Source organism: Silene latifolia, chromosome 11 (assembly GCF_048544455.1).
Source record: "Silene latifolia isolate original U9 population chromosome 11, ASM4854445v1, whole genome shotgun sequence".
Taxonomy (NCBI): Eukaryota; Viridiplantae; Streptophyta; class Magnoliopsida; order Caryophyllales; family Caryophyllaceae; genus Silene; species Silene latifolia.
The window spans coordinates 62,977,173-62,989,917 of record NC_133536.1 but is presented as its reverse complement, the minus strand read 5'-3'; the positions used below and the strand labels follow the sequence as shown (position 1 = coordinate 62,989,917).

Genomic DNA, 12,745 nt, shown 5'->3' with positions numbered 1-12,745 from the left:
CTTAACACTAATTAATTCACTTCTCTCTCTAGTTTTAATTATACATTCACTAATTCATTATCATTCACAATTAACACCATATTTTGTCTTATACTTCAAAGTTTATGAAAATTTTGTTAACATTTTTCCTGTTTCGGTTTTTTTTTCGATTTTTTTTTCGAGACAAGTTTTCGACTGTTTCGTTTTTTTCGTTTTTTTTTTCGAGACAAGTTTTCGACATTTTAGGATTTTACGAGTGTAATTCTAACGGCAAAAAGTGTAATTTTAAGAAATATTTTCGAGAATTTAGCGTTTTACAAGTTTAACTTCAATCTTTTCCGAGTGATTTTAACGAATAAAATTTTGATTTTTTGTCATTTTATCACAAGTTATTGTAATTTAGCATTTTACGAGTGTTATTTTAATGACAAAAAGTGTTATTTTAGTCCAGATAAGTGTAATTTCAGTCCAATGAGATTGTTATTTTTAGTCAAAGAGAATGTAATTTTAGTCCAGAAAAGTGTAATTTTAGTCCGAGAAGTATAATTTCACCAATCGAGAATGTAATTTTAGTCCATTGAGAATGTAACATTAGTCCAATGAGAATATGAGAATATGACCAAGTCCATTGAGAGTGTAACATTAGTCCAATAGAGGTAAGTGTAATTCTAACAGAAAATAGTGTAATTCTAACAACAAAAAGTGTAATTTTAGCCGAAAAAAGTGTTATTCTAGCAAAAAAAAAACTGTAATTTTAACAGAAAAAAGTGTAATTCTAACAACAAAAAGTGTAATTTTAGCCGAAAAAAGTGTAATTCTAGCAAAAAAAAGTGTAATTTTAACAGAAAAAAGTGTAATTCTAACAACAAAAAGTGTAATTTTAGCCGAAAAAAGTGTTATTCTAGCAAAAAAAGGTATAATTTTAACATAAAAAAGTGTAATTTTAATGGAGGAAAGTGTGATTTTAACAGAAAAAGGTATAATTTTAACAGAACAAAGTGTAATTTTAATGAAGAAAAGTGTAATTTTAACAGAAAAAAAGTGTAATTCTAACAGAAAAAAGTGTAATTCTAACAACAAAAAGTGTAATTTTAGCCGAAAAAATGTTATTCTAGCCGAAACAAGTTACAAGACTAAAAAATTTAGTGAAAAAAGTTAAAAAATGAGATCTCACAAAATATAAATAAGATCTAGGAAAAAATATAAAGGAAATTTGAAAGAAATATGTACAACAAGGCTAATGTGGAGTAAATACACAAAAAAAAGAAAAAAAAAAAGAAAAAAGACAAGATTTGTTACAACAAGACTAATGTGGAATAAATACACAAAAAAAGAAAAAAAAAAAAAAGAAAAAAGACACACGACTGAGTGACAAACCAAGAAACAAGACGAGGGAAAAAGAAAAAAGACACAGCAAGAAACAAAAAATGAAAAAAAAAGTGGATCTAAAAACTGAGAACAAACCAAGAAAAAAGGAAAAAAAAAATGAGGGAGAAAAGGAGAAGAGGACGGCTGAGGGACGGTGGTGTCGGCAGGGGAGGTGCGGCAGATCTGGAAAAAAGAGAAGGGAAGGGCGGTGGAAGGTCGTGGTGGTCGTCGTGTGGTGCAGTGGAAGAAGGTGAGGCGGTGGAGGAAGGAGGTCGTGGTTGTTTGTGTGTGCGGTGGTGGACGTGTGATGTTGGGGTCGTGGGTCGTCGGTGGTGGTGGTGAGGCAGGGGATGAGAGGTGCGTGGTGGTGTTGTTGTGGCGGTGGGGTGTGGGGTGTGCGGCTGTGTGGGGAAGGAAGGAGAGGAGGTGTGCGGTGGTGTGGTGGGGTGTGTGGGGTGTGTGGGGTGTGCGGGCTGTGGTTGTGTGGCGGGAGGCGGTGGTACCGGTGGGTTGGGTTGGAGAGAAAAGGGGGGAAAATTTTTGATTTTTTTGTTTTTGAATTTGTTTGGTTTTTTAGAGAGGAGAGGTTTTTGAGAGATAAAAAATGAGTGAAATTATGAGATATGAGAGAGAAGTGGTGTTTGGAAAAGTATATATATTAAATTAGTAGTTAATTAGGAAGAGTTAGTGATTAATTAGTATAGGTAGTGAGAGAGTGGGTTTAATGAGCTTTAATCCCCTACTTTTTGCTTCCAATCTCAACCCTCCATCTTCCTCATCTAATGGCTCTAAAGGGAACTTATGGACTCAAATGTAAGACATGGACTCACTTGATCTTATTACTATATATATATATATATATATATATAGATAGATAGAGAGAGAGAGAGAGAGAGAGAGAGAGAGAGAACCCAACTAAATCATTCATTTCTCTCTTCCTCATTCACCACCACCCACCACTATCCCACCCGACACCGCCCACCGCCCACCTCCACCTCCACCACCGCCGTCGGTAAATTATATAAACTCGTTTTTTTTTTTTTTCCAGATTTTGCGTCTCGGTTTTTTTCGTCACTTTTTTTTTTTTTTTTTTTTTTTTTTTTTCAGATTTTGTGTTAAATTTGTTGTTTGGGGTCGGTTTATTCTATTTGTTAATTTTTGTTATTTATTCTTTTCAAATCTCTTCTTGTTATACGTTTTTTTTTTAAAAAATTCGGGTTTTAAATATCGTTTTTTTTGGTGATATACTTTTTTTCATCTAAGATCTACCAAAATATTTTTCATAAAATTTGTTGTTAAAATTTTTATATAAAAATGTTATAAAATGACTAAAGTATACACAGTTATGGACAAAAGTTATACTGTTATAGACTAAAGTTATACAAAAATGGTCTAAAGTTATACAAAAATTGACTAAAGTTATACAAATAAGGACTAAAGTTATACAAAAATTAACTAAAGTTATACAAATATGGACTAAAGTTATACAAATAAGGACTAAAGTTATACAAAAATTGACTAAAGTTATACAAATATGGACTAAAGTTATACAAAAATGGACTAAAGTTATACAAAAATGGACTAAAGTTATACAAAAATGGCCTAAAGTTATACAAATAAGGACTAAATTTATACAAATAAGGACTAAAGTTATACAAAAATGGACTAAAGTTATACAAAAATGGACTAAAGTTATACAAATATGGACTAAAGTTATTTAGTCCATATTTGTATAACTTCAGTCCATATTTCTATAACTTTAGTCAATTTTTGTATAACTTTAGTCCTTATTTGTATAACTTTAGTCCATAATGGACTGAAATTATACAAATATGGACTGAAGTTATACAAAAACTGACTAAAGTTATACAAATAAGGACTAAAGTTATACAAATAAGGACTAAAGTTATACAAATATGGACTGAAGTTATACAAATAAGGACTAAAGTTATACAAATTATGCAATTTTTTGTATAACTTTAGTCCTTATTTGTATAACTTTAGTCCATATTTGTATAAATTAAGCAATTTTTTTTTTGAGAAACTTTAGGCAATTTTTGTATAACTTTAGTCTATATTTGTATAACTTTAATATTTAAAGGGTACAACTTTAGTCCATAATAGTATAACTTCAGTCATTTTTTGTATAACTTTAGTCCAAATTTGTGTAACTATAGTCCAAATTTGTATAACTTTAGTCCATAATAGTACAACTTCAGTCATTTTTTGTATAACTTTAGTCCAAAATTGTATAACTTTAGTCCATAATAGTATAACTTCAGTCATTTTTTGTATAACTTTAGTCCAAATTTGTGTAACTTTAGTCCAAAATTGTATTACTTTACTCCATAATAGTATAACTTAAGTCATTTTTTGTATAACTTTAATACAAATTTGTACAACTTTAGTCGGAAATAGTACAACTTTAATTCCAACAGAGTTCTAAAATAAAAAAAATTATCAAATTAATATATAGCAAGACAAAAATCTAAAATAAAGTTACACTAATTAATATTTCAAGGGTGTAACTTTAGTCGTAAATTGTATAACTTTAGTCGTAAATTGTATAACTTTAGTCGTATAACCCAATTAAATTAACAAATTATATACAAAAATAAAATGTTGGTGAATGACTCATGAGAATAACAAATTATATGCATAAATCTAAGAAAAAACCCGTAAATCTAACAAAAAAACCTGAAAATATAAGAAAAAACCCGTAAATCTAACAAAAACCGTAAAACCAACAATTAATAATTAAACAATACTACATGTGAGACGATTAAACTAAATCCGAAGACACACAAGACCATTTTTGAAACAAGAAAAAAGTAGAAGGGAGTAGATTAAAGGGGTGTTTGGCCTAGCTTGATAAGTGCTTTTGTAAATGAAAAATTAAAAGTTAGGTCAAACACCATGTTTTAGGGATTTAAAAAGCACTTTTAAAAAGCTAAAAAAAATAATAACTACCTTTAAAAGTAGAAGTAGCAAATAGGAGCTTCTACTTCTACTTCTACTTTTACTAGTATTTTCACAAGAATCAAGAATTTATCACATATATCAAAATAACGAAAAATAATTTTTCTAAAACTTTGGCCAAACAATCATAGTTTTTATGAGAAGTAACTTATAAAAAAACTCCTTTTAAAAAGGAAAAACTATTTTAGATAAGCAAGGCCAAACACCCCCTAAAAAAAAAAAAGAAAAGAAAAGGGGAAAAGAAAACACACAATCAACCACGAATTAAATTAAAAAAAAAAAAAGGGGAAAATAGAAACGCAAACAATGGAGAAGTCAGTATTTGTTTTTTTTTTTTTTAAAACTAGATCGGGATGTGGTGGAGAAGTCGAAGTCGGTGTTGTTGTTGGTTGTTGTTGCTGCTGCTGTCGTGGGACGTGTCGTCATTGATGGTGTCGTGTGGTGTGCGTTCTGGTGGTTGCGGTGGTGGAGGAGAAGAGGGAGGCCGGCTGGTGGTGTTGTTGTTGTGGTTGCAGTCGTGCAGTGGTGTTGTTGTGGTGGGGCGAGAAAGAGAGGAGAGAGGGTGACGGCGTGAGGCGGTCGCAGGTGGTGGCTGGCGTGGGATGCGTGGTGGTGGAGTCGGGATTGGTTGTTGGTGGTCCCGGTGGTGTGGTCTGAAAATGTGGGTCGTGTGGAAGTTGTTGTCGGGTTGTGCGGGGGTGGTGTGGGGGTCGTGAGGGAAGTTGTCGGTTGTTGGTGGTTGTGTGGGGGTGGTGGGGGCGGCTGACCGAGAGATTGTGGGGGGTGGTGAGGAGTTTTTTTGTTTTTTTTTTGTTTTGTTTTAGTTTGGGTTTTTTTGTATCTTGGTTTTTTTTTTTGTTTAGAGAGGGTGGGAGGAAAATGAGAGAGAAAGAGTGAATGTGAGAAATGAGAGAGGATGAGTGAATGAGGAAGTGAGTTGGGAGATTAGAATGGTGGAAGAGTTATACAAAATTAGGTGGAGTTATACAGAATTAGGGAGGGAGATTAGGGAGGTTCATTTGTGACCCTTGAATGAGATGTAATCTCATCCTTCCATCCCTTCCATCCTAAGGTCCTTATAAGGACTTAGGGACTCATAAGATGTAAGGGCCTTATGAGAACCCTTCTCTCTCTCTCTCTCTCTATATATATATATATATATATATATATATATACCGCGCAGTGGCGCGGGGATCTATACTAGTTCGTAGTTAACTCCTATCTACGATTGTTAAAAAAAAAATTGATCTATAATGCAGTATGGAACTAAGTTATTATCTGATCGTATAATAAGAGTCTTGCATTCTTATGCAAGTCATGTTTTCAATGTTTTCTTAGTCTCATGTAACATGATCAGGTGAGATTCTGGTAGGACCAGCAAAAACATTGTTTATGGACGACATTTCTTCGGGCCTGGACACCTCTACCACATTCCAAATTGTGAACTGTATCAGGCAATTCATACACATTTTAAAAGGAACTGCAGTCCTTTCTCTACTTCAACCTGCACCTGAAACATTCAACCTCTTCGATGATATCATACTCCTTTCAGATGGTCAAATCGTGTACCAAGGTCCACGTGAAAATGTGATTGAGTTCTTTGAATTCATGGGATTCAAGTGTCCTGAAAGGAAAGGAGTTGCTGATTTTTTACAAGAGGTTTCAAGCTTCTTGCCTATATTTATTTCTTTCTAAATTTTGTAACTTCGACAGAAAAACTTGAGATGATTGTTGTTTTTCTTTTATGATTTAGTAGGTGACATCTGTAAAAGAGCAAGAGAAGTATTGGGTTAAAGATGATCCATATGTTTTTGTGACTGCCAAGGATTTTACAGACACATTTAGGTCATTCCATGTCGGTCAGAAACTAGAGCAAGAGCTTGCAGTACCATATGACAAGATGCGAAGCCACCCTGCTTCACTGGCCAGGCAGACATACGGTGTCAACAAGAAAGAGTTGTTACAGGCGTGTGTATCAAGAGAATTTCTACTGATGAGAAGGAATGTTTTTATCTATTTATTCAAGATGTCAGAAGTATGTCATTGATCTATTAGCCAAGTATACATAATACTCTTAATAAATGCTTTTAAAAAATATCAAAACATGGTGGGGGAAATGTATTTATCAAAGATGGGTACATGTAGGATCACTAATCTTATTCAGGTTTGTAGCAACTTTACGAAGCTATAGCAATTACACATGAACTTCGCTGAGATCTTTGATCCATCAAGCGATTTTGATGTGTACTTGGCTAAGCCATCCAGCGAGTTTCATATATATGATCCTTTTTAAAAAGTTGGAAAGATTCGGACAAAATTGCTTAGCACAATCCTATTTGATAATCTGATTCTGATATCAAATTGCAGCTGATTTACGCTTTTTTTGGCATGTTTTAATTAATTCAGCTTGGTGTAACGGCACTTATCACAGCAACAACGTTATTTCGAACAAAAATGCCCAAGGGGACGGTAGCAGATGGTGGGATTTTCATTGGAGCACTATTTTTCTCAATCATCAGAATGATATACACCGGATTTTCAGAGATTTCTTTGACTGTTAACCAGCTGCCAGTCTTCTATAAACAGAGGAACCTTCGGTTATATCCAGCATGGGCATATACTTTACCTAAATGGATTCTCAAAATTCCTTTGTCAATAGCGGAAGTTGCCATATGGGTTTGTGTAACCTACTATTTAACAGGATTTGACCCGGCCATAGGAAAGTTCTTCAAGTACTATTTGGCACTCCTATGTTTACACCAGACAGCTGCTGGTTTATATAGGCTGATAGCTGGTTTGGGTCGAGACATGACGGTAGCCAACACACTAGGACAATGCGTTGTGATTGTGTATATAGTTTTAGGGGGCTTTGTTTTGTCACCAGGTAAAGGATGACACTTTCATTTCCGAGATACATTAACCTGTTAACTGAATTTTTTTATGGAAGTTAAAATTTGTTGACAGCGGATATAAAGAAGTGGTGGTTATGGGGATATTGGACCTCTCCTATAATGTATGTCCAGAATGCTATTGCCGTAAATGAATTCACTGGAAACAGCTGGAACAAAGTAAGTTCAATTTCTTCCTACAGTGTGCACAAAACAACATTCACTAAAAAAAGTGCTTACACTTTAGAAAAGTATTTTGATTTACTCTAGCATATTCTAAAGCCAGAGACTAGCGGGTGTCTAGCTCTTTTAGAAAAGAATATGATAGCTAGCGAAGTTATGATGGTTAATTATGTGTGAATTTTGTATATGATAGGTTGATCCTAATTCATCAGAAACATTAGGCTTGGAAGTCTTGAAGGAACGTGGACTCTTTGCCAGTGCATACTGGTATTGGCTTGGAATAGCAGCAATGGTTGGATTCTGGTTACTATTTAATTCCCTTTTTACACTTTCCTTGACATTCCTCAATCGTAAGCGCTCGTTTTCTTAAGCTTTGAACGATGTTGGAGCTTGTGAATTTTGTAAACTGACTGGTCTGAACTAATGCTGCAGCTATAGGGAAGCCTCATACAATTCCATCTGCAGAAAACAAAGTTGAAGGCAATTCATCTGGTGAGATATACATGTGCACATTAGAAGTTCTTATTTTTATTCAGATGTATGATTGAATCGACTTACAGTAGTTGCAGAAGATAAAGAAGAAAGACAAGCACAAACACCGTTTGTGATGCTGGCACAGTCCACAAAACAAGATGATAAGAGGAAGCAAGTCGTGGCTCTTCCTTTTGAGCCTTTGTCCATTAGTTTTAAGGAAATCAGTTACTCAGTCGACATGCCACAGGTATCTTCTGGATGTTTGAAATTTGGGTAAGGCTGCATAAAATCGACCCTCATACATCGTCTCAATTGGAAACCGCTAACAACTGATAATATTCTATTAACTGAAAGATTCAATGTTTTGGCCTAGAGTGATATGGCGTGTAGCGTTAACATCATCCGAACCAGTCAAAATTGAGCCAAAATGATGTACCTAAAACTACAGCTTATACACATAATAATTGACAACCAATGACACTAACTCATAACCACCGGGTATGAAAATTCCCAACCTGAACTAAGCAGTATTAATTACTCGATTATAACACATACCAAGTGCATATATTTTATGACAAGATCGGAGCCTTAACTACCAGGGTGACCTATATGCTATCTATAACTGACCATTATGTTTTCTGTTCTTTGTTATGTCTGCAGGCGATGAAGGGTGATGGTGTTGCTAAAGATAAGCTACATCTAGTAAAGGGTGTGACTGGCGTGTTCAAACCAGGAGTCCTCACTGCACTGATGGGTGTGACAGGCGCCGGTAAAACCACTCTAATGGATGTATTGGCTGGAAGGAAAACTACTGGCTATGTCCATGGAGGTATCTACATTTCTGGATACCCCAAAAAGCAAGAAACATTTGCCCGTATATCTGGTTATGTTGAGCAGGCAGACATCCACTCGCCTCATGTAACTGTTTACGAAGCATTGCTTTTCTCTGCTTGGCTACGTTTGTCCGCTGATGTAGATTCTGTCACAAGAAAGGTAACTGCCGAATGAAAGTAGAGGTTGTTACTATTACTTGGTTTAAGTATACCCAACAAAACTGACATGATCTGAATAACCTTGTTCACAATCCGAATTAGACCCGAAAGAACATGCTGCATATGATCTAAACCTCGAATTGACCAGCTCTGACTCGAATTTGTTGGACTTGATATTGACTGTAAATGACCCAACCCATAACCAGTTAACCACTCAACCTGAAATGAATCGTACTCAAAATGACCAGATAATTACATACCTGAACTCTAAAGGACCCGGTCAACCCGACCTGACTCAGAGTGCATCATATACACGAAATAACCCAAACCAAATTGGCTCAACTTGTACCTGACTGCATGGCCTACTTGTCAGGTCTACTGGTAAGACTTCATTATGATCCATTCTTTTGTTGGAAACTATGAATTTCAGCTGTTCATTGATGAGGTTATGGAGCTTGTGGAGCTGACAATATTGAGGGATGCTCTAGTAGGCTTGCCGGGGGTAAATGGTCTTTCTACTGAGCAGCGGAAGAGGCTAACAATCGCGGTGGAACTTGTTGCGAACCCATCTATCATATTTGTGGATGAACCAACGTCTGGACTTGATGCTAGGGCGGCAGCAATTGTAATGAAGACAGTAAAGAATACAGTAAATACAGGAAGAACAGTGGTTTGCACCATTCACCAGCCTAGCATTGATATATTTGATACTTTTGATGAGGTACTTACAAATGTGATTCAACAATCTTAAAGGAAGAATTTGTGCACCGACAAAGATTATTCAACTAATTATGTGCTGTGCCTCTGCAACCACAGCTGCTGCTGCTGAAAAGAGGAGGGGAGGCAATCTACTTTGGCCCGCTGGGTCATCATGGTTGCCATCTGATCAGTTATTTTGAGGTCAGTTGTAAGAAAAGTTGGGATAGTGTTACATACTTGTATGTGTATGGCTTATCGTTACTACAATTTATTTGAAACCCTCTTACATTGTAATCGGGATTATTTCTACCCACTGTATTGGTCATACATGATGTGTCTTCCAGGAAATTGGCGGAGTTGCTAAGATGAATGATGGTTATAATCCAGCTACTTGGATGCTTGAGGTCTCTTCAGGAGCTCAAGAAGCAAAATTAGGAATCAACTTTGCAGAAATTTATAGAAGATCGGAACTGTGCAGGTAATTTATTACGAGACAACCAAATCCCTTTGTTCCTCTTTCAATTAAGTGTTAACTCGTTGGACTCACGAGTGAGACAGTCTTATATAAGCTATTGTGCTATCTCAAGAATCAATAAACTTGTATTGAAACATATAACAGAAACATTGAATTTGTTGTTTCTGCACAAATCTTTCAGGAGGATGACAACTCTGGTGGAGAAACTAAGCAGTCCTGCGTCGGGCTCACAAGAGTTGCATTTTTCAACTCAGTATTCACAATCTTTCTTCAGTCAATGCACGATTTGTCTATGGAAGCAACATTGCTCATATTGGCGAAATCCACGCCACAATGCTGTTAGGCTTCTGTTGTCTATTTTGCTAGGCCTTACTTTTGGTTCAATTTTTTGGCAACTCGGCCCCAAAAGGTACATCATTAAAGATAGTACAACTGTAAACAGGGCTTTAAATAGTCTCACAGAGTAAATATCATTGTTATGAGATTGCAGGAAGAGGGCACAAGATCTATTCAATGCAATGGGCTCCATGTTTGGTGCGGTTTTTGTATTAGGTATATGCAATGCTTCTTCGGTGCAGCCAGTTGTAGCTGTTGAAAGGACAGTCTTCTATAGAGAAAGGGCTACGGGGATGTACTCTGCTGTGCCATATGCCATCAGTCAGGTATGTTTGCTTTCCAAGTTCAGAACATAACATAGTTCTCATAAAGTCAGTAACACACAGTATAGGTTAGCTATGCTACACCGATTCTTCATGTTACCACACGTACCCTTATGTGACACTCGAACATGAGTGTGACATTCTAAGTCAAACAAGTAGATTTTCAACATTAGACACTAAGATACTGTGAAATCATGAAAACGAGCTAGACCACACCGAAAGGGAGGAGTAATAGTCCATTTGATAACCCCAAGGCAGGTTTAATCGTAAAACCAATTGGCTATAGCAGGAGTACCCCCTTGATTTATAAGATAGTAAACTCTCTTTTCCATGATCAATGTAGGACACTCTTATGTCAGTATATGTGAGTTTTTTCACACTCCCCCTCACATGTGAGACCCATTAGAAATAGCCTAATACTGGAGGCTGGAGCCATCAATGGAAGGATTATTCTCCACGGCATAATTAGGCCAAGTATAAATTTAGATCATGAAAACGGGTCAGGCCACACCCAACGGGAGGAGAGAGAGTGTCCATTTGATAAGCTTTAGGGAAGTTTCATCCTAATATCAATTGCCGATAGGAGGAGCAGCTCCTTGGTTTACATTTGCTTTCTCCCCGTTTTTTTAGGCAAGCGGAATCTAATCTACCCTCCCTAGTCAACACCCCCTTAACCCCACCTTACCCACTGCTAGTGCTACCAAACCAACCACCTTGCCTCCAACCCCAATCCACCTCCCTCGCGTCAGAAGCCAACCCCTATCTGCCATTATTCACCCATATCCACCGGGAAAAAAAGCTCCTCCTTGCGAGGAACAACCTTCCACCCGTCGAAAACTCCACCAAGAATAACCTCCATCCCAAGGGAAAGGTAAAGAACCAAATGAAGTACCCCAATAAGGAAAATGTAAAGTACCATGGTGAATCGGAGGGAGTAGTAAACTCTCTCCAACATTGTTGGACACTCACTAGTGAGAAGAAATGAGTCTCTTCACAAATACCACTTCTATGTGAGACTGAGATACTTGTAGCAGAATCGTTTAACATGGCAATCAGATGTTTATTACGAGTGCTCCCTTTATCCATGAAATAAAGTTCCTGATATTAATATTACTGTCCATGGATAAAATTTCGACTTGAAATCTTTCTTTATGGTCATTAGTCATTACGGAAGAAGAGGCATATACGCTTCATAATTTCTTGAAGCAGTTTTTTTGTCCTGCAGATCATCATTGAACTGCCATACTGCTTCCTTCAAGCCATGATTTATGGAACCATAGTGTATGCTACGATGGGATTTGAATGGAGAGTAGATAAATTCTTTTGGTTTTTATTCTTCATGTACTTGACCTTGTTATACTTCACTTATTACGGCATGATGGCAATGGGCCTGTCTCGAAACCAGACTATTGCTGCGATCCTTTCCTCAGCTTCTTACAGTCTGTGGAACCTTTTTTCGGGTTTTATTGTTCCTAAAACCGTAAGTATCCATGTTTCTATGCATTTGTTCTACCTTTCCACATCATAACATTCTGCTAAGAAAATCTGTTCTCTTATCTTATACGACAGAGGATACCTATTTGGTGGAGATGGTATTACTGGATTTGCCCCGTTTCTTGGACACTTAATGGACTGATTGTTTCTCAATTCGGCGACATCAAAGAAAAGCTTGACACAGGAGAAACAGTGGAGGAGTTTATACTAGGATATTTTGGGTTTCAAAGTGACTTACTGGGTGTTGTTGCAGCCGTGGTCATCGGGTTCACTCTGGCTTTTTCACTCACTTTTGCTTACTCGATTAGAACATTCAATTTTCAGGTTAAATAATGAATAATAAAAATCTATATCCCAAATTCAGACTATTTGTACAATTTGCTGTCAGTCAGCTCAGTTGCATATATTAATCGTGAACATGTTATTATAAGATCGTCTTATTTGAATTGTTTAAATGTGTGAAAGAGCATGTTGTTTAGCTACATTGAAACGAATAAGTTGTATACATCAGATTGGTACAAAGAATGAAAGAAATTTAAGTATACAAGATTGAAT

At 36.3% G+C, this 12,745-nt stretch overlaps 1 protein-coding gene across 9 annotated transcripts in view; it reads left to right on the top strand.

The window, feature by feature from the left end:
* The window catches only part of LOC141611698 (pleiotropic drug resistance protein 1-like), a 30,651-nt gene extending 18,006 nt beyond the window's left edge, over positions 1-12,645 (top strand). For 4 of the 9 annotated variants that reach the window (XM_074430292.1, XM_074430297.1, XM_074430296.1 and 1 more), the window contains 15 exons: positions 5,684-5,985; positions 6,083-6,361; positions 6,733-7,210; positions 7,291-7,394; positions 7,591-7,747; positions 7,830-7,889; positions 7,958-8,118; positions 8,532-8,864; positions 9,294-9,584; positions 9,680-9,763; positions 9,907-10,040; positions 10,219-10,446; positions 10,528-10,699; positions 11,922-12,176; positions 12,266-12,645. In XM_074430292.1, the coding sequence (XP_074286393.1) occupies positions 5,684-5,985; positions 6,083-6,361; positions 6,733-7,210; positions 7,291-7,394; positions 7,591-7,747; positions 7,830-7,889; positions 7,958-8,118; positions 8,532-8,864; positions 9,294-9,584; positions 9,680-9,763; positions 9,907-10,040; positions 10,219-10,446; positions 10,528-10,699; positions 11,922-12,176; positions 12,266-12,523 (3,296 nt within the window). In that variant the 3' untranslated portion in view covers positions 12,524-12,645. The remainder of the gene's footprint in view (positions 1-5,683; positions 5,986-6,082; positions 6,362-6,732; positions 7,211-7,290; positions 7,395-7,590; positions 7,748-7,829; positions 7,890-7,957; positions 8,119-8,531; positions 8,865-9,293; positions 9,585-9,679; positions 9,764-9,906; positions 10,041-10,218; positions 10,447-10,527; positions 10,700-11,921; positions 12,177-12,265) is intronic. The other 5 variants (XM_074430293.1, XM_074430298.1, XM_074430299.1 and 2 more) reach the window with 2 other exon arrangements.
* Positions 12,646-12,745: the final 100 nt, after the last annotated feature.